The 22,774-nt window shown below is 36.6% G+C and overlaps 2 protein-coding genes across 2 annotated transcripts; both read right to left on the bottom strand.

Annotated features, from left to right (window-relative positions):
• Positions 1-702: 702 nt before the first annotated feature.
• Positions 703-2,823, bottom strand: LOC140866899 (pectinesterase-like). The gene is made up of 2 exons (XM_073271962.1): positions 1,715-2,823; positions 703-1,581 (listed from the first exon to the last, which is right to left on the bottom strand). Exons 1-2 carry the CDS (start codon positions 2,685-2,687, stop codon positions 878-880), a joined length of 1,677 nt encoding a protein of 558 aa, XP_073128063.1. The 5' UTR covers positions 2,688-2,823; the 3' UTR covers positions 703-877.
• Positions 2,824-3,227: 404 nt separating this feature from the next.
• On the bottom strand, positions 3,228-18,094 carry LOC140860260 (probable acyl-CoA dehydrogenase IBR3). The gene is made up of 17 exons (XM_073263196.1): positions 17,712-18,094; positions 16,746-16,880; positions 16,463-16,603; positions 16,206-16,337; positions 15,844-16,029; positions 15,633-15,710; positions 15,381-15,500; positions 14,886-14,984; positions 14,656-14,770; positions 7,822-8,084; positions 7,483-7,677; positions 6,678-6,820; positions 4,544-4,628; positions 4,253-4,462; positions 3,980-4,132; positions 3,757-3,861; positions 3,228-3,668 (listed from the first exon to the last, which is right to left on the bottom strand). The coding sequence occupies exons 1-17, from the start codon at positions 17,844-17,846 to the stop codon at positions 3,477-3,479; spliced, it is 2,487 nt and encodes an 828-aa protein (XP_073119297.1). The 5' UTR covers positions 17,847-18,094; the 3' UTR covers positions 3,228-3,476.
• Between the last annotated feature and the right edge of the window lie 4,680 nt (positions 18,095-22,774).

Here is a 22,774-nt window from a genome sequence, read left to right as displayed (position 1 = left end):
AAATCTGACGATATGATATCTAAATCTAATGATATAATAGTAAAATATCACGACATAAATGTTGTAAATATCGTTGTACGATATATATGTTGTACGGTAGATTTCAACCTAGCATATGTGTAATACCCCAATGATAAATCTAATGTTTCATGATTTGTCACATCAACAATATGTAATTAATTACGCCTATGTATAAAAATACGAATCGTTGGATGCATGATTTGGGTATTACTCATATACCATGTTGTACCTTTAGCATTATTCTTGATTCTTGATAAACTGATGGAGCACCAAGGATATACAAAAATCGCAAAAAATCATACTAGGCCGTCTGATAATTCAATTTATTAGACGAGTAAACCATTCAAAAATATTATTTTTTGTATCAAAAATATTATTTTCACTGCATATATAGATGGGTTTGAGATGTCTCACCACAAAATTAAGACTTTACCTACAAAAGAGAAAATGATTCTGATTGTCGGTTCATAAAAATTTGTAAACTCCAAAACATACATGTTAATCATGAATCATGAATTTTACACAAATACTGACTGTGATTCTGGATACGATGATTAAATCCGAGGGATATAATTTTACTTAATATGACTTAAATGTTAGCAGTTAGATATCCTAATAGTGAATATGAGATGAATATTAAGTAGATTTACCATGTTTTGAAAAGTATTAAATGGTTGACAATGGTAAATTTTTCAAATTTTCCCTAATGAAAAGGAGAGGACTTTGGTCTCAAACAGAAGAATCCATGAATTTCAAAACTCGTAGCAGAGATGATATCTCTCTTCGGTCAATTTTTTCTTCCTAAAAAAGAATCAATGGTTAGAGCCGAAAACAAGAAATTATAAAAGGATCAGCATTAGTATTTATTGATGAGGCCAGGGGCAAAGGGTATCCCTTTATCAGCAATCCAATTGGCAGCAAGCAAGAAATCTCCAGGAGCATACCGTGCAGCTTCCCGAACAGAGATTTTCTTGATTCCAGGCCATTTCACTCTGTGCCTCAAATCTGCACCACGTCCATGATTATCTATCTCGGCGTAAAAGCATGTGTAGAGATGCGCTGACGTCTCGTTCCAGGGCGCCCACCCTTGAGGATCAATCACAGAATCAAGTTCAGAATCCATTACAATGGTCTTGGAGAACTCCTTCCAGGGCCGCCCAAGAAACGTCCTATACGTGTGATCATCCATCGGGTACTCGGGATGGGGCATGATCCGACAGTTTTGGAGCACAAAGGCTGATGATTCATTGTTGCTGCTCCGCCCTTGAGCGGTGACTATGCACTTTTGGTTAATCAGTGGCTTTCTTACTAGTAAACTGCAGTTTTGGAACACGGCCTTTGCGTTTCCGAATATGAAGTCTACGGTGCCGGAAATGGTGCAGTCTCGGTAGAATTGTCTGTGGTTGTGGGCGAGGAGGGTGTCCTGGTAGCCATCCATTTGACAGTTGTAGAACATGGAATGGTCTCCGGTTACTCGGAGGGCCACGGCTTGGTGCATTTCAGGGCCTGCTGTGTTTTCAAATCCTATGTCCCTTGCTATGAAATTGTCCCCGTCAATTGCTGCATCATTTAACATTATGTTTTCGTCATGCAAACGTATATATGAAAACTAACTAGCTAGAATAATTTCTATTAGGTACTCCAAAATAATAATCTGATATATGGTCTACATACTTCATTTTGTCAAACTTACCAACTGTTGCTGTCCAATACGTTTCCGTGCCCCCATCTTTGCTCCGGCTCCCGGTGATCTTCGTTTTCGTAGGACCATCTCCGACGAAAACCACGCGTCGCATATTCTTGCTAACGACAATGTTTTCTTGATAAACACCTTCCTTAATATGAACGACAAATGCGTCGTTTCTTTTCCTTCTCTGGGGAATCTCTCTCAAGGCTTCGTTGATGGACGTGTATTTTCCTGTACCATCCTTGGCCACAACCACATCTGGTTCAAAGTTTTCGCCAAACAAACTCTCACCCTCCTCATTTATAGCATTATCTGAAAATTCTTTGTTTGAAAGTAGTCGCCTACCCCCCATGCCAGGTTCATTTGAGAAAATCAGGTGGGTGAGATCCTCGATCAGGGCAAGACCATTAATTGCGAGCTCACGTGCCACCCTCAAGAGTTGTCTCATTGTCGTCCCTTCGTCTCCTTTTACATCCTCAAAGCAATCCAGGCACGTTTCTTGGAAGGTTAAGGCACCGGTAAGCCAGGTTTTGATATCATCCACAAATATTTTGTATCCATTAGTATCGAACGAGTCCATCCTGTCGAATGTTCTCTGGAGATCATCGATGGAGTCGCCTAAAAGTTTTCCACAGGTTCTGTAAGATTCTGCTGTGTTTGGATCTTGGGAGATTTTATGGAAGGCTTCGGTTTCATTGATTGCATTGGTAAGTTCTCGAATGGCTACCTGGAAACCAACCTTTATCAACTCCTTGGGGTCAAAGGATTTTGTGGCATTGAGGCTGGTGACACAGGTCTCATAATAATAAGTTTTCTGGCAAAGTTGTTGAATGGCCATTTGCGAGGCATTTATGGAATCATCATTATCGGGATTAGATGAATTCTTTGCGTTCTTTTGGACGAGAACCACAGCAGCCACCGCCACCGCCACGACGAGGGCTGCACACAAGCCAATGATGGTTAGTTTTCTTGGAATCATCTTGATAATGTTTAGGATTTTTAATGGGGTTTTTTTTAGCGGAACCTCAAAAAAGGCTGGATGTGGACAAAAATGACGGGTTTTTAAGGACCAAGGGTGGGGTGTGGCTGCAAAGACCGTGTAGAATCTGTGCAAAGGTGAGGCTAAATATAGAAAACAGGAGATATGAAAGTAAATGTGGGGGTTGAAAAGTTGGCTAATATCAACTGATATATGACTCTTTGATATGCAACTCTTCTTGCTTTAATACTTCTTTTAACATTCGCCACTTTATCCGTCGATGTGGAACAACTAACACGCCAATTAAAATCTGCATCATCCTACAAGCTGGCAACTCCAGATAATTCATTCATCTTAAACTTTTTTCTTTTCATTTTATTTTTAAAAAAAGGAAGTTAGGCGTCTATTTGGTTTTCAAAATATTAATTTGAAATTTCACAATGCAATTTACCCGATCGGACCAAGGCCGTAGGGATAGTCACAGGAAGATTAAAGTTGAGGCAGGGGAAAAAGAATTTGAAACTCAATTAAACTTTATCCCATGAATTTGCAATCACTTAGAACTGTAAAACTTGAAAGAGAAAGGGTTCGAATAGGAAGAAGGGAGGTGAATTTTACAGTTCCTCAAAACTCTAAACAATGCTTCATCTATACCCTTTATTTATGCATGTAAAAGCATGGTTAGCATTATACAAGACAGGATTTCATTTGTTTATTTTTCTTCTGCATTATTGCATCTCAAAAAGCCACCCAACCCCAAAAAGGAACAGATTTAGCATACGAATTTTGTCAAAGCTTAGCTCTCCTAAGTTCTAATTTTGCAATAGTTCCCAAGTGGACTTCATCAGGACCATCGGCAATTCTCAAAGTTCTAGAAGTAGCCCAGAGATGAGCTAGAACAGTGTCTCCTGATAAACCAGCTGCACCATGAACTTGCATTGCCATGTCAAGAACCTTCAATGCCATGTTAGGAGCCGCAACCTGTTTTATGATATATATCAGGGGAAAAAAAAAACTTGAGAAAAATTATTCAATGCTCAACTCGGAAAGCAGAATGAGTATAAATTACCTTGGCCATGGCAATGGTGCCGCGAGCCTTCCTGTTTCCGAGACGATCGAGTTGGTCTGCAGCTTCCAAAACCAGTAATCTGGTTCTCTCTATCTCTATCCGACACTGCACATATATTAAATCTTTAACAGACCGGGCTTAAAGTTCGATAACAGAGATGAAAAACCAGGCCTATACTTGGCACTACAGGTACTGTTGGTTTAACTAGTCGTATCACACCAACCTTGGCAATATCCGAAAGAAAAGATCCATGCTCAGCAATAAATTTTTCAAAAGCTTTTCTCTTAAGTGCCCTCTGGATCATCAACTGCATCCCTCGCTCGGCAGCACCAATCAACCTCATGCAATGGTGTAATCTTCCAGGCCCCAGCCTACCCTGTTATTATTGAAGAGGGAAAACAAATTAAAGAACAGTGAATAAGCCCATCTTCTACAATCTGATAAGTAACTAACATGTCAAACTAGTTCAATTCAACACCTTGTACAGAACATTTACCTGTGCAATTTCGAATCCACGCCCCTCTCCAAGCAGGATATTCTTGGCTGGGACACGTACATTTTCAAATGATATTTCAGCATGTCCATGAGGTGCGTCATCAAATCCAAACACCGTCAGTGGCCGCTTAATGTGCACACCAGGGGCATTGATGTCCACTAAGATCATAGACTGTTGTTTATGTTTCGGGGCATTGAAGTCAGTTTTCCCCTGTATATTTCTAAAATTAGCCCCACTAATCCAAAACATTAACATCAAACAGCAAAGTGGATATGGGTAAGCATGACTGACCATGAGAATAAGGATTTTACACCTAGGATCCATGGCTCCACTGGTCCACCACTTTTTGCCATCGATAATGTATGAGTCTCCACTTCTGTTCAGGACATTGATAAATTTAGAACAAATTTTTTTGTTCAAGTTAATTAAACTAAATCTTCTAATAGAGAGAGATTCATTTGCTAAGATATATGTGATAAAGAAGGGAACGAGGGCAAAAACTATACATCGGTTTTTAAAGAATTTGAAATGCATCACTATCATTGCAGTAAAAGGTCAAAATAATCAATTTGAAATTCAATGAATTCTTAAGTTCCAAAATAAGTAGAGTGGATTTTAGGATGATTTCAAATTCTTCCATTCAACCACACCAAAGAATTTCAAAATCCTACGAAGATTTTATGCCACAAAATCTGCGGCAATCCAACCTGCTTCTTAATTTTATAGCTACATACTACTTTCGTCCTGAACTCGTAGGCTTGTTTGATTTTTCCAACACAGATTAAGAATTTCACAGGAAAACAAATGTTACAAATAAATTTCTTATTTTATCCTTATTTAATTTATTTAAGAAATGGCTGCACATCTTTCCAAAACTTAGTCTATAGGGATATATTAGTAAAAAATCGAGAAGACCATTATCAGATGTTGAAAGTGGAAATAGGAAATGTAAACTATACATTAGGATGGAGGTAGTACAAGTTTACGAAGTTCAATCACTTTCTTTGATGCCTATGTTCTCATATTAGTACTATGGGTTGGGTGAGGGGTAGGATCCTAAGCAGATTTCATGTGATACATCTTTAATGATTCAACGTCAGCTTCTTCAAAATCAGTGTATCAAAAGGAAAAGTAATGGGAAATGGTAACCACTAAATCGGTGTTTGCAAGGTCAGAAATGAATTCACATTAATAGATTGGAATAAAATGCATGAGGTAAATAATAATAGGTGGGTAAAAACAATTTACCGTGGAAGGCCATAGTCATGGATTCTTAAGGTTGGACAATGTTATTGTATAAGTTTCCATATGAGTTAGATAATAAAGAGAAAATAGATGCAAAATTAGATATGATTTTAGCCCAAGCTTACAAATTAACGTTCAAATATATTTAACATTCTAATAATATAAAATAAGCAGTAATATTTTTTTATGTTTATATATATGAATATATATTGTTAAAGCATAAAGTATTATAAATACATCGTGCATTAACTCTTTCATGAGACTGTGTTGCTAGTCAATATTGTCATTTAAGTTTAGTGAACATGTTCGTAAAAATTAAAAACTTGGTGAGCTCAAGCTGCAGTCATGAACCAAACTTCCGAGCTTAAGCTTGAATGCAAGCTTCTCCCTGTTTGGATAAATACTTTACCAAATTTTTCTTCACCCAACACAACAAAATCATATCATATGTGTATTATATATTCTCGATGGTACCAAAGCTAATTGCCCAAATAGTTTTTGATTTTTACAGTCCAGCTTCTCCACAAACTGTTAAAAAATATTAGTTCGAAGTACAGAGTAAAGCCTTTTGGTTTGACCTTATTAGTTTCTCTTCTAAAACCATGTTTCATAACCACATATATTGCTTCTACAACATACATTCACCGCTTGCCTTTTAGCCACAACCACAATTCATAGAGGAGATTATCATTCAGTATTGCAGTTCCTTGAGATTATTAAAGGTGACTAGCAAACCTACACTCAAAGCATATGGTTTATCAAATACAATTGGATCATATATGAAATCACCTGATTTACAAGCCCATAGAGGATCATTATGCATTTTACCATCAATCTGAATAAATATTTGTTTCTAAAGGATAAATATCTTTCATCAGCACAAATATTGGATCATATCTGAATTGAATCACCTGATTTACGAGCCTATAGAGGATCATTATTCATTTTACCATCCATCTGGATAAATGTTCGCTTCTAAAGGAAAAATATGTTTCATCAGCAGAAATATAGGATCGTATTTGAAGTGAACCACCTCATTTATGAGTCTATGGAGGATCATTATGCATTTTACTATCTATCTGAATAAATGTTTGATTATAAAGGATGATATCTTTCAACTCTTCTCCAACCAAACCAGTGTGGAATTTAACATAACTTCGCCAAGTTGAAGTCACTGTACCTTGTAATTGAACACTCTATATTGGTTGCATCAGATGATGCAACTTGCGGTTCGGTCATTGCGAATCCAGACCGGATAGTTCCTTCAAGCAAGGGTATAAGCCATTGTCGGAGTTGTTCAGCATTCCCATAGCGCATTAGCACCTAGAAGAACGAATGGCATAATAGAACAGAAATAAGGACAATAGAGTATGATATCATTCTTTTTTTTTTTTATAGTACAAGTAATCAATTACAACAATGTAATGAAACTGCCCGCACAACCGACGGGACTTGAACATTGACCCGATACTTGCTTATCTCGAACAAAGAAACTACTTAAATCTACCTAAATAAATTAGGAAACTACTCTCAATCAGCGGGAATCGAACCTGAGACTATTTGGTCTCAGGGCCTCACCCTCAGCCTTTGGGCTAAGGGCTCATTGGCAGTATGATATCATTCTAACACATAATACATACAGAAGAGGTAGATACTCGGATTTATTATAATTTTAGCAGAAAACAAAATCCTAAAGGGCCAATGCAAATAAAGTGTTCTCAGCTTGGACGGATATCAAAGCAAAGCATAATATCAAAGGTAGTTCGACAACAGTGCTGCATATGTGCTTTTTGTGTGTGTGTGTATCTATATGTATACACATGTATGTATGTGAATTTTATAGAAAACCAAATCCCTAAGGCCAATAAAATACTCTTCACTTGGGTGGATATCAAATCTAAGTATGGAATTGCTTTTGGTAAAAAGCACGATATCACAAATGGGTAAATTGCTGCAATTGGCCATAAATCATAGCTTTTTCTGACCTCCATATTTCCAGTGTCCGGTGCCCCACAATTAAAGATCTGAGGGGCCCAGATCGAACAACCCATGATCTCACAAAGGTATCCATACTCAAGGTTGGATAGACCAGCACCCAATAATTCATCGAATGCCTTGTCAATGAGGGCATCTCTTTTTTGGCCAGAAATGATTTGCTTAACCCTTGCTGCACTATCAACCTGCAGAAAAAAATGAAATATTTGACAAAAGGAATTTAAAGAATACAGCCAATAATACATGCCATAACCATGAGTAAAGAGGATATGGGATGTTTTGAAGTTAAGGTAAATGAAATGAAAAAAATAATGTAGTATATTGCATACAGGTATCCACAAGTTCCACAGCCCTTCCTTTTTTGCAAGCTTCTTTAACCTCTCCTCTTCAGGGTGAATAGACCATCGCATGTCAGACTGTGCAAGTTCATAAAACTTTTGTTCCATTGGGTATATATAATCCTCCATAAACCTAATCAATCTGTTCCTCAACTCGTGGACTTTTTGATTCGGAACAAATCTACCTCCACTGGATCGAGGACCATCTTCTTTTTCCTTTCCAAGCTGTTGAGAGAGTTCTTGATCAACTGATTCTGTTTAAATTGACAAAAGACAACACTTCACAAGGGTTTGGGAATGAAATAAATCAAATTGTAAGAAAAATGTTTTCTGGTTATAATAACTTATTCCTCAGATTTCACAACAAACCAACCAGTATCACTAGTGCCTAGAGTGCGAAATAATTTATGCGAAAAAGATAAAATGTTTCACAAAAACCTAACAAGTTTTCAGAAGCTCAGCAAAAAAATCTTTGACGTCATAAATCTTTCAAACAAAACCAATCAGCGTCACTAACATCTACAGAGTGTGAAGAAAATTATGTGAAAAGATGAAATGTTACCAAAATCTAAAAAGTTTTCAGAAGCACCACGAAAAAACCTTTGACATCATGAATCTTCCAAATTAATTGTACCTACTTTCGGTTAAGACACAGATACAAGAATCAAACAAGTAGACAGGGTGGCCGAAATTTTCTGAAGATAAAAAATATTCACATTATATCATCATTAACTGTACTGGGCATAGGAATAGAGTTTAAAACATGGGAAATCAAGATAGTGAAAAGGTTAAATTTGCTTACATATCAGACAGACCATTCAACAAGACTTGCTCAAGTCTTTGCAGTTGTTCTTTCTGTTGAACCTATACTAGATTGGGTTAGCCTATGCAATGTCCTAATCTAGTCTTCAGGCTTGACAGAGTTTCATTGCATTGAGAATTTTCTTCGAGTTCTTAGGTTGCGTTTGGATAGAAGTATTTCAAATTCATGGATTTCAAATATATTCAAATGTATTTATGTTGTTTAGAGAAGCAACACCATAAACATCAAATCCGCTCCTATCATGTTTATATAGTAATTCATGTCAATTAGAAAGGATTTCAAGTTCACCCAATAACCGTGACATTTGAAATCCATTTTAATCTATATAAATAATGTGTAAATAAGTAAGTTATGGATTTAACATCTCTCTATATTTCATTGTTAATGTAGAAAAATTAGAGAGAAAAATATAACTCTTATATTTTTTTTTTTTTTGAAACCTATAACTCATATATCTTGATAATGATGATTACAATTATTTATATACACAATAGTTAAGATCTAAATTAGGAATATTAAATCCTAGAGAATATTTACTCTAATCTAAATCTCACGCAATTTGGGATATACATTGACTAAATAATTATAATTATGCACACAATCTTCCTTGATTAGGAGTAGAGTTTCCGACACTCCCCCTCAAGCTGGGGAATGAATGTCGTTCATTCCAAGCTTGCTTACTAGTCTCTGGAAACCAACCCCAACCAATCCTTTGGTAAATATGTCTGCAAGTTGCTCTTTCGTGGAAATGAAGGGGATGCAAATCAATCCACTTTCCAGATTTTCTTTTATAAAGTGTCTGTCCACTTCAAGTTGCTTTGTACGGTCGTGTTGTACCAGATTATGAGCAATATTAATAGCCGATTTGTTGTCACAATAAAGCTTCATTGGACCTTGAGGATGCAAATCAATCCACTTTCCAGCTTTTCTTTTATAAAGTGTATGTCCACTTCAACGTGCTTTGTACGGTTGTGTTGTCCGGATTATGAGCAATATTAATAGCTGATTTGTTGTCACAATAAAGTTTCATTGGACCTTTCCATTGAACCTTCAAGTCTTCTAAAACAAATTTCAGCCACAATAATTCGCATATACCGAGAGTCATCGCTCTAAACTCGGCTTCTGCGCTGGATCTTGCCACAACGTTCTGTTTTTTACTTCTCCAAGTCACGAGATTGCCTCCTAGAAAGGTACAGTAACCTAAGGTAGATCTCCTATCGATTATAGAGCCTGCATAGTCTGCGTCTGTATATGCTTCAAGAGTCAACTCCCCTTTCTTGAATAAGATACCCTTTCCCGGTATGCCCTTCAAGTATTTAAGGATCCGATGTACAGCTCTAAGACGTGGTTCTTTGGGGTTGTGCATGAATTGACTAACCACATTAACCGCATAAGCGATATCAGGTCTTGTGTGAGATAGATATATGAGTCGTCCCACCAGTCTCTGATAAGATCTCTTGTCCACGGTTGGGTCCTCCACACTATCTCTAAGCTTGTGGTTGAACTCTATGGGTGTCTCTGTTGGTTTGGCACCCAACTTACCAGTTTCCATCAACAAATCAGTTGTGTATTTCTGTTGAGATATGAAGATTTCTTCTTGAGAATACGCTACCGCAATTCCCAGAAAATACTTCAGCCTTCCAAGCTCTTTTATTTCAAATTCTTTCATCAAACAGTTTTTCAAACTCTCCATTTCCTCCCAATCATCACCTGTAACTATAATGTCATCAACATAGACTAATAATGCAGTCACTCCCCCTGAATTCGAATGTTTAACAAATAGGGTATGATCACCATGGCTCTGTTTGTACCTTATATTGAGCATTGCCTTGGTAAATCTCTCAAACCAAGCTCTTGGTGATTGTTTCAATCTATACAAAGACTTTCTTAATTTGCATACCTATCCTGTACTGAGCCTATCCCCGGTGGAACGTACATGTAAACTTCCTCCTCAAGTTCTCCATGTAAAAAAAGCATTTTTGACATCAAATTGCTGTAATTTTCATCCCCGAATAACAGCCAAAGACAACAACACTCTCACAGTGTTCATCTTTGCAACAGGAGCAAATGTCTCAAGGTAATCGATGTCATACGTTTGAGTGTAACCTTTGGCGACAAGTCTTGACTTGTATCTTTCCAATGAACCATCTGAATTATATTTGATTGTGAATATCCATCTACACCCCACTGTTTGCTTTCCCTTTGGCAGTTTCACCAAGTCCCAAGTTTTATTTTTTTCAAGTGCTTCCATTTCAGCCTTCATGGCATTCTTCCAATTCTCATCATTCAATAACTAGTATATTGTTTTGGGAATTTGGATTGAGTTTAGGCTGGTGAGAAAGGCTTGGTGATTGGGAGATAGATTCTTGTAAGACATTAATAGGTTTAGGGGGCGTTTAGTGCATGATCGGATTCCTTTTCTAATAGCAATTGGAACATCATCATTATTTTGATCAAGGACATTCGAAGTATTATCAGTACAAGGTTCAGGGATTACCTCATTAGGGTCACGAATAGGGACTGATTTGGGTGATTGGATCTGCACCGGTTTGATAATTGGTCTCTGCCTTCCTGAATAAACCTGTCGTGGTTGAGTAGAGTCTTGAACTTGACCTATAGGAGGTTCTGGATGAGTGCTGAGATTGGGAGGAGCAGTATACTGAGGTGATTTAGGCACTAAAGGTTCAGTGTGTAGCTGGGTAGGTGTGTGAGATGTGAGTGTGGCAGGAGGATCATGATTGAGGGGAAAAAAGTCATCTTCTGTCAGTGAGATCTCCCCCTGAAGATAAGGACTAAAAAAAAGGAATCGTCTTCGTTAAAAGTGACATCGGCAAAAACATAAACTTTCCTTGTGGGAGGATGGTGACACTTGTACCCTTTTTGAGTGGAGGAATAACCAAGAAACACACATTTAAGAGCCCGAGGATCAAGCTTTCCCCTATTATGAGAGTGAATATGGACAAAAGCAACACAACCAAATATTTTTGGAGCAAGATTGCAAGAAGCATTAAAATCTGAAAAGAATTTCAGCAAGGTATGCATGGGACTTTGAAAATCAAGAACTTTAGTAGGTAATCTATTGATGATATGAGCTGATGTTAAGACTGCCTGCCCCAAAATTGTTTAGGAACATTTTTTTGAAACAAGAAGGCTCTAGTGACTGCCGGAATGTGACCATTCTTGCGCTCAGCCACCCCATTTTGTTGGGGTGTATTAACGCAAGAAGATTCATGTATTATGCCTTTTTTTTGGAAATATGGTGAAAGAACTTGATTAAAATAGTCCCTAGCATTGTCAGATCGCAATCTTTTGATTTCCCTATCAAATTGTGTCTTAATCATGTTACAAAAGATGGGAAGAATGGTGCTGACCTCCGATTTGTGTTTCATAAGCAAAATCCAAGTGACACGCGTACAATCATCAATGAAAGAAATAAACCATCGAGCCCCGGATATGTGAGGAATAGTGGAAGGTCCCCAAACGTCACTGTGGATGAGATTAAATGGAACTGTGGTTCTTTTATTGCTTACTGGGTTAGTGTTTTGCTAGTCAACAAACATCACACTTAAATTATCAACATCCAAATTTTTTAACAATAAAGGAAACATAATCTTAAGGACTCTAAACGATGGGTGACCAAGACGAAGATGTTGGAGCCAAATCTGGTCTTTATTGGATTTAGAAGACTCTGAAAGAAATGAGACTGGGAAGGGGTTCATAACTCTATCCCGACCACTCGATTCTTCAAGATAATAGAGACCATTCTTTACTCTAGCATGTCCAATCATCCTCCTCGTGCCCTGTTCCTGAAAAACACAATGAGAACCATCGAAAACAGCATTGCAATTAGAGTTTTTTGTGAGTTTCTGGGTTGACAGCATGTTTGTAAATAGTTTAAGGACATGAAGGACATTTTTAAGAGTGTGAGTTTTGTTTATAACAATGTCTCCTTGTCCTGCTACTGTTGTTGCTGAACCATCAGCCATTGTTATCTTTTTTTGGCTTGGGCAAGGCTTATATGTGACAAATTTTTGTGGACAATGGGTCATATGATCTGTAGCTCCTGAATCAATAACCCAAGAGCTAGTGGTGATTGTATCCAAGACATTAAAAGCATGAAAAGAAGAAGATATACCTGAGAACGCCAAAGTGCAAGTACCTGTTGTGGTGGGTTTTTCCAATGATCCCAGAAACTCTTTAGTTTCTCCATTTCTTCTATATTGAATTCAATGGGTGATCCTTAAGAGTTATCTTCTCCAGCCTGTTGATCACTAGCTGTTGCATATGTCTTTCCTTGTCTCTTTGGATATCCATCTTTTACTGTCCAATTTTTATTTGAACTTTGTGGCCTGCCATGAATTTTCCAGCATTTGTCCTCCGTGTGATTATCCTTCTGACAGTGAGAGCACCACATGGAATTTTTATTGCCTGATTTTGATGAAAAATTAGGCTGTTTATTATCCTTCTCTGCCGGCTGCTCAGCTCTAAAGTTCCTCCCTTTTGTGGTAGCCAGCCCTAAATTTCCTCCCTTTTGTGGTTGCAAGGGCTGAACTATTATTCACTGAATTGTGTTCTATCATAACACATCTTCTTCCTTCTTCAGCTCGAACAATTGCAATTGTTTCGTTTAGTGTTGGCAGATCCTCTTTTCCAAGAATTTGTACTCTCACAGCATCAAATTCAATATTTAATCCAGCCAAGAAGTCATAAATTCGATCTTTTTCAACCAACCTTTTAAGAAGTGTTGCATCATCACTGCATTTCATTGTATGCATTGGTAATGATCCATCTCTTGCCACAAACTTTGTAGAAGATTGGAATATTATGTGATTGACCAACTTCCTTGTTTGGTTGATGAAATCTTTGTCTTGATTTCATAGATTTGAGCAGCATCTCGAACTTTAGAGTTTGTTTGCTTCACTGTCTCCCATATTTCTGCTGCAGTGGCGAGGAACATGCATGTGTCACTGATTTCAGGCAACATAGAGGAACATGCATGTGTCACTGATTTCAGGCAACATAGAGTTCCATAACCAGGACATCACCATTGAGTCTTGTTCACCCCATGCTTGAAATCGAGGATCTTCCTCTTTTGGGCCCGTACCAAGTAGATGACTCAGTTTGCCTTTTCCCTTCAAGAATGTTCAAACCAGTTGAGACCACTTCAGGTAGTTCTTCCCATTCAGCCTATATGCTGAGTGAATGTTTTGCAGCTCCTCGGTTGACGTCAAATTGCTGCCTTCATTCGATGGGATCTCTTTGGTAACCTTAGCGTTGTTATTATCAGATACTTCTAACATATTTGTGTGCCTACTGGTTACAGGATTGAGGGGAATGCAGAGATCGACGATATAATGGTGACGATGTGAAGCTTTAAGAAAAATTCTGGATTTTTAACCTAAAGGTCTCTGATGCCATGTAGAAAAGTTAGAGAGAAAAATATAACTCTTATATCTTGATAACGATGATTACAATGATTTATATACACAATAGTTAAGATTACAATGATTTATATACACAATAGTTAAGATCTAAATTAGGAATATTAAATCCTAGTGAATATTTACTCTAATCTAAATCCCACGCAATATGGTATATACATTGACTAAATAATTATAAATATGCACACAATCTTCCTTGATTAGGAGTAGATTTTCCGACAGTTAACAATAAAATTGTAATCGAAATCTATGAATTTGAAATATTTCTATCCAAACGCAATCTTAAATCATTCTTTGGTTGGAATTTGCCATGCATCAGATGATTAATAATATTTCCTCTAAATTTGGATTAAAAAAAGGAAACAAAACACAAAAACAAAAGTACAATCAGGTTAGCCATTCATCCAACCTGTCTTCCACATATTAACAGAATCCAGGGCTTAAGAAGATAAATTGTATCGCTTGATGCACTAGAATAACATAACATAATAGTCCTTATACCAAATTTCCAAACCAAGTAAGCCTAAACATCAAAGGACATATATCAGAAAATGAGTTCACCTGGTGGATGCTGGGGAATAACAGAACCTCTATCAATAAAGGTCCATGCAATTTCAACCATAGCATCACCCTTCTTTCCAGCGTGACGGGCACGCTCTCCTCCTGAAGCATTTCCCTAAAAGAAGATGGTTACAAAAAGAATAGATTGACGCTCCCCCACACAAAAAATTTTCGTTGAATCGGTTAAAACATTTCGTGAAAACTGGCTAGTCAAGTTTCGCAGTTGATACCAAGATCCATCTACAATGTACTCCAGCATAGATAGATGCACCACGAAACAACGAAAAGGCAATATAGAACTTCCATTGAGAGGCTGGCCATGGTTTTCCCTGCAACAAAATCATCAATCAGAGAGCACTCAAATCTTAACAAAAGTAATTATCGCTGATAGCCGCTAGAATATTTTATACTAGTCAACTAAAATTCTCCCATGTGTTTCAGAAGCTGTGAAAGCTAACTGGTAGTGTAAATGACCCTATAAATACCCTTCAATAATATTTAGTACAATGCTTCATCGAAACCATATCATACTCTAGTAATAGTTGTGTTCCATATGCACTTGAGATTCTTAATATTGAATTGTGAAGATTTCACATATTTTTTGATAAATAAAGACACCTTTACTAAATTAAAGTTTTGATAAAAGTGATGCATCAAATATCAAGGTACTGAGAACAAGAATAGAAACAAGTGCTAAAAATTAGTAATCATCAAATAAGTCTTACAGCTGCAGCACAATAAAATGCAAGATACTCGGCTAGCGAAGGTATTCCATCTGGTATCCCAGTTGATTCAAGACCCTCATGCTCTTGTAATTTGTCCAAAGAAATATCTACAATGTAATGCTGTGATGAAATGGAAAAAAAAAACATCAATAGGATTTTGATGGATTTCAGAACTAACATTTTATCGAATCCCAAATAGTTTGATAGTGTATGCAGAAAAGGAGTTGTAAGAGTCGCAATGGCCTTGAGTACCAAACAGCTGTAAGCAACGTCACACATTTGATTGCCTAGAGTAGACAGCTCCCAATCTAGAATGCCAATGACTCGATCCTGCATCAACAATATTAAAAAATTTAATGATTTTCTTGAAAAATCTTTTTGTACAGGTTTGAATTTGTTTTGGGTAAAGGTGACGTGATTGTGTCAGCAAGGGCACCAATGTATCATAAATCAAACCACTTACTTCAGTGGGATGGAATACAAGGTTATCAATTCGAAAATCACCATGGACTAAACCCGCAGTTGTTCCTGAGACTTCGTCAAGAGGAATGTGCTGACGCAACCAGTCAATGAGGTCCAACATTCTTGGATTTCTGTAAGATTTACCTTCACCAGTAGAAACAAGATACTGTTTGGACCATCTCTCAACCTAATTAAAGTAAAATACATCGTTAACTAGTTGTTGAATGTGCATCAACATGATCTAGGGAACTTTTGCGATGCAAAATAGCAAGCACCAAAAATTATTCAATATCAAGAATATATACGGGTGTATTGCAGAGATCACAGATAAAGAAAGCACCGAGTAAAAATGTGAGTACCAACCTGCCTTTTACAGTAATTGTTTGGTTTCCCATAGCTGCGTAGACCAATGGCATCGACATCAACAGAATGTAGAGATGCCAAAACTTTAGCAGTTGCCTTATATAATGCTCTCCTTTGCCTTGGTTCTACACCCTGAATAATGAGATTAAGAATAATTAAAGCTTCCATGCTCAGGTGCCATTGATGAAAAAAACTAATCTTCCATGAAATCCTTCCAATAACTAGGGAAATGACATGAGAGAGACTGAGATCCATACTGGGAGCTTGGGGTCTACATATATGCGTCCTTCCAGGTACTCCATAATATAAAATGGAGTCCCTATAATACTAGAATCAGCACACAAACAGTAAACTTTAGGCACTGGAACCAGTGAATGTGTACCCAAGGCATGCAAAACCTGAATACCGAAAGGCATTAATCAAATTGTCAAACCAATAATAGAAAAACAATAACCACATTAAGCCAGTGCATAGCCCATAGGTCATATGCAGTTAAATATAAATATGTTTGTGGTAAAAAAAAAAAAGATAGAATAGAACCTGAAACTCCCTCTCAACAGCATGCGCAGATTGAAGCAATTCTCCGGGAGGTTTTTTTCTCAACACAAACCGCTTCGTAACAGATCCAGAATGGACTTCCATCAGAAACGTCGGATTTGACTGACCATGCCCAAACTGAATTTGCCGCACAAAATGAAAGTATAATTAAAAAATGAGGTTTGTGCTTCTTGAATTATATGAAACAAAACAAACTCAGCATCAACATGAATGTGTTTGTCCCTTATGAATTGATATGCTCGACAAGAAAAATGATTGAGAAACGAGCACGAAATGAGAATCAATAACTGCTTTCAGGTAGTGTTTGGGAGCACTACTCAGCTTTCCTTCATAAAATTTTGAAATCTTGTGAAATGTTGTGAAAGAAAAGCGGATAAGCGGATAAGTGCTTCCTACAAACTCTCACAAACACTACCTTTACTACCAGTAGATTATGCTTCTGTTCAGTTGAGTTGCAGCTTTGAAACAGGACCAGAAATGTTTAAATCACATCTCATCAAGTTATTCATCAAACCTCCGCCAACCAAACATACACATTACTTCAAACAACAAAAGTAGCCCAGAAACCAAGCATGTTAAGTTTTTGAGAATTTACCCAAAGCAATGGTCCTTAAAATTATTTCAACTTCTTCACATATAAAATACAGACCTTTCATTCTAGCTTATATCTTTTTTTCTTATCCATTCACATCCGAAAGAGAAGGATGAAATATTTTATCCGAAAGAGAAGAATGAAATATTTTTTCTCTACAACCCAATTCCTGTTTTAAGTTCCTCAGCTACATCAACCCAATCAGACCCCCAAAAAGAAAATATCTTTACCAATTTAAACATTCACCTCTCTTCGTTTCCCAACATACTCCACTCCAAGAACATTTTTCAGTCCGCGCATAAGGAAACTAAACGTAAGCATCAACCAAAAAAAACTAAATGAAATGAAATGAAAACCTGATAAACTTTGGACTCAAAAATAGGCTGAGGAAACCCATCAACATTAGCCATCGCATATCGGATCAGAGCATCAGTATCAAAGCTCTGGGCCGGGTCGATCCGACCCACCATCTCGGATGTCCGCATCGCCATTTTTGAGCGGGTTCAATTAGCGATGAATTTCAGTTTCTTGGGACAAAAAAAAAGTGAGCTTTGATAATATTTTGAGCAGAGACTACAAAGAGAAGGCGGGTTCGACGGAGAAAAAAAAAACTTCTGCTATTTAGCTGTCTTCTTTGTTTGTCTTTGAGCTGTATGGCTTTCTGAAATGCCAATGATGATGGGCTAAATTTCGAGAAAGAGTATGCGACAGTGTCGTGGTCGGCTGAGCCTAAGATGTTATACAAAACATGGATTAATGTGTTGAAAAGATTGTTTCAGTTATGAGAAAAGTACGATTTTATCTGCCAAAACACTTTTGGTCTGAAATTTTTTTTTGGCGTATAACAAATAGTTACGTTTTTATATTGTGGTGCAATGAAACACACTTTTGTATAAATACTAGCGGACGACGCAAACGTGTTGCATGTGTAGCAAAGTACAAGAATATTAATAGATTTGTTTGTAATATTCCACGGCTCGTTCACTGGCATAAGCCGCATAAATAATAAGATTATGTACGTATGATCCAGTTATTTGTTCAAAACTCAATTTTGTGCTTGACATGTGCATGTTTACAATCGACAAATATAGAAGATACAATTAGTCACAACCTATATATAATTGTTTCACAAATATTGTGATTGAACTTTGAAGCAAACACTTGTATCTAAGATATGGAATAAGTGTCACTTGTAGCGTTTTTTAATATACAAAGGTCATTATATTCCTTAAAAAACATGTATTAGTATATTTTTTGCAACTACGAACTTCATAAACTTGTGTTCCAGCAAATATTTCTCCAGGAAACTGTTTACATGGTTCATCATTCAAGATATTGAAACATATGACCTTTGAAATAGCAATTTCATGAGTTCAAATGAATTTGAGCTAGCTTGAGATTAAAGTAGTCTGGTCTTGATCACAAATAAAGCGTCGGTTTTCAGGCCTCACAATGTATGTTTGACGACATAGACAACCATCGACCACAACTTTAGTTTTCGAATGTAATCAGTAAGGGTAAACAAAATGAAAATAAATAAGCTCTAGACTCTAATCAGGATCATTCTTACTCAATTGCCACAAAGTACTCAGACAAAATGAAAATAAATAAGCCCTAGACTCTAACCAAGAACATACGAACTCAATTTTTATAACCAATTGTTTCACAATGAGAGACGGTGATATGATATCTTTTGTTGCATTATTTGAACCTTCTGTATCTTGTACAACTCCCCTTGCTAACTCTTTACGGCATCAAGCCTTCCTCGATAACTGAAATTGAGAAACTCTATAGTTCATACTTCAAGCAACTCGGTGAAATTTCATGATTCAAGAACCAAAATAACATAGAACATATTATAATATGCCAAATTTCACATCAACCAAAGTAATAAGATAATTGATGTGATACAGATAACTAAGATGTTTTAATATCACATTTCAACAACTGGACTAAATATGAGTACATCAGACCTCAAAGTGAGCCACAAAGTTGTAAATCTCATTTGTAGTATATATGGACGAAGATAAATTCAAGGTTTTGACTAATCGAATGGAGCAAATAATTTTGAAAACTCAGGTGATGAAATGACATTGGAATGATCGAATTATTAACAAAATAATAATTACTCAAACTTTAAAATGACAGAATCTTACGCTTATTTTATACTGGAATTAAAAGTTGGCAGAAATACACTTATGCAACTCATCTTCGTAAACCACCAGATCGATTAAAAACACAGGAATAATACATTGATTACAAACACGGGATAATACATATCGTAAAGATTGATTCGTGATTCTGGATCTTCACGTTGGACGACATTCGCCTGAAAAATAAAATTAAACCATCATTAATACACTAATTTATGAGTCGCTGCTTATCTTCTACGTCTTTAATGAATTTTTTTCTTCGAATCCCCTGCTCAACTTTGCCCTTTCTTATGCTTATATATATCTGCAATTCAAAATGAAAAATCAAACCTAAAATCATCGATACTAGTTCAAAATACATAAAAAAAAATTCAACAAAAATGAAACTTTGTTTACTAATTTAGTAAAGGGATTGATTTGAGCTTCAAATTCCTTTGATGGAACAATTTGAAGGCTTTGTATTTAAGCACATGTATGTTAAAAAAATTAACGACTTGGAATCAGGATTTGCAAAAAATATGGGTTTGTCGAAGAGGGAGGTAAAAACTAAAAATTGATAGCTGGTTTTCGTTTCCTTCCCTCGTCTCACCCACGATCACTAAAGACCCAATTGATTAGAAGAACGTGATGGAAGAGGGAAAAAGAAACTGACCAGAAGAGAGAGATTTGAGAAGGGGGAAAAAATTGAACGTGCGTGTGTTATGGGGAAATTTTGGAGAAAATAAAAAACAGACCAAGACATCATGAAAACGTGAATATAAAAAATTATTATTGGGAAATTAAAAAGATCATACCATCTTACCACAATTAAAGTCTTCTCAAACTTAATATAATTGTGACGACCCGAGTTCTAATCTCTTAACTCATCATAAGTACTACAATGTTCATAAATTAATAGCCAAACATCAAAGACTAAATAAAATAAAATAAAAAATTTAAAATGAAGCACCTCGTTCGATCGGTGAAAAGCAACCGATCGAGCGAGCCCTGAAGCTCAACTTCTCGGGTTGGAAAAGTTTTGGTCTCGCTCGATCGGTCAATCTTCACCGATCGAGCGAGCCATGCAAATTTGCTCACTTCTCTGCCTCAGAAAAGAAGGCCTCGCTCGATCGGTAGTAATCACCCGATCGAGTGGGCACTCGTCCAGAAGAATAAAAATAGATGTTTTTGCTGTCAACTCCTTGCCATATCTAGTAATTTCATGGTATAATTGTACAACAACAATTCAATCTTGTAACCACAACTAACATACATCCTAAACATGATATAGTTGAAGAAGAACAAGATCACCATATACTAGAATATAATCTCATGCTAGAATCACATATCATACAGAATCATTGTTATACAAGAAGGATTAGGCTACAACATATTGTCTTAAGGATTTACATACATCATCTCAAATCCCATGAACATCAACAAGACAACAACTTAATAACCAACAAGTCTTGGTAAGAGTAGCTACAACATGATCATTTTCCTGAAGCTAACATGACTTGACAACTAAACTCGGATCACCACTCTATTCTCTCATTCCTTGTTCTTCAAGCTCACTTCTGCCCTGTTCCACTCCCGCCTATTTTCATGACACATACAACACAACAATAGTCGGATAAATCCGGTGAGAAACATATTTTCCCAGTAAAAGCAACTAAGCATGCATATCAAATTATATATCAAACTCATGATATAAATAAAGACAATGCATGTTTAAAACAAGGTTCACTAAAGAATTCTATCATCTCATCGGTTGGGATCCCGAGAAGAAGATATCATAACTAACCACCGACTCTCCCGATCGAGGTGGGGCTACTTATCTTGTTTCTCTAGACTTTGAAGCCATTATATATTTAAATCAGATGCTAGGCTAACTCAACCACCCAGGCCATACATATATAATCCCTCAAATCGTCTAATCGAACGTTTCCGTTCATTTCAAAATCAAAGAATAAGTCTTGCAAGATGAATGCAACATATATCATCATAATAGCATTCATTAACATCAAAGACTTATTCCATAATTCATAGAAAAGTATATACAAGCAATTAAGCAAATAAGTATGTGATTTAGGGAACTCGATACAAACCATTTCGAGTTATAATCCCATTCAAGTAGTAGTCCACTTTTACCTTTCGATTGTGAGGTTTATGGTGTCTTCTAGCTGTCCAAATCTGTACAATAACCACATCATCTTGTATTAACATTCTGCTCAAGTTACAGCCCAACTTCAAGGCAAAAATACTACAAACCTTCTTCTTTCTTCTACCGGTTTTGAAATTGACGATATCGAGTTCAATGGCAACCAAACAAATTATGAAGTGTTGAAAGCCCACAAATATCAGCTAGGACTCATGTCAATGGCAGCTTAAATATAAGCAAGCAAAACAACTTCAAATCAAAAGTTCGACGACATATCGGCATAATTCGGCAATCCGAACTCAACTATGTCAAGTCTATCACCATATACATCATATATCAGCTGTATATTACTCAAAACCAGCATAACATAAGGTAGAGATTTCGAAATAAATGCTGGAAATTCATAACAAACTGATACAACGTCTGTTCTCCGAACCGTCTTCGATATAACAAAACATAAGAGTTCAACAACATCAATTCATAATCAAATCTGATCTCTGCCATTTTCGACTTCTCAAACCATTATGAAACAAAAGAAAACTTACATCAATTCGAAGGCCTCGTCGCAAGGATTCCAAAACACTTTTCGGAATCGAATTCGGATAACCGAAACAAAAGATATGGCAATTTGAAGATGAAGATAGACTTGAGGGTTCTTGTTCTTGCACTCTCGATTCCTTCTCTGATTTTCTGATAGAAATGTGTTGTATCACACGTGAATATACATGTATCAAACAAGTGTCCCACTACATTAAGGATTTTGCACTTTGGTCCCTCATATCTTCAATAATTGTAATTTAGTCCTTAACTTTTCATTTCATTCAATTTCAATCCTAAATAATTTAAGAATATTAGAATTTAAATCAAAACTCTAAATATTCCCAAATTAAATATTCTCGGATTAAAATTAAATAATTTCGGGTGTTACAATTCTCCCCCACTAAGACACGATTTCGTCCTCGAAATTTGAAGTACTATCAGCACATACTATCAAACAAATAACCGAAAGACTGAAGAAAAACTCACATCATTGAAACATCTCTGGAAATCGTTTTCGCATGTCCGATTCCGTCTCCCAGGTTGCTTCCTCAATACCATGACGACTCCACTGAACTTTCACAAGCGG

Source organism: Henckelia pumila, chromosome 4 (assembly GCF_033568475.1).
Source record: "Henckelia pumila isolate YLH828 chromosome 4, ASM3356847v2, whole genome shotgun sequence".
NCBI classification, from domain to species: domain Eukaryota; kingdom Viridiplantae; phylum Streptophyta; class Magnoliopsida; order Lamiales; family Gesneriaceae; genus Henckelia; species Henckelia pumila.
Note: the sequence above shows the minus strand (reverse complement) of the source record. Positions and strands in the feature narration are given on the sequence as shown.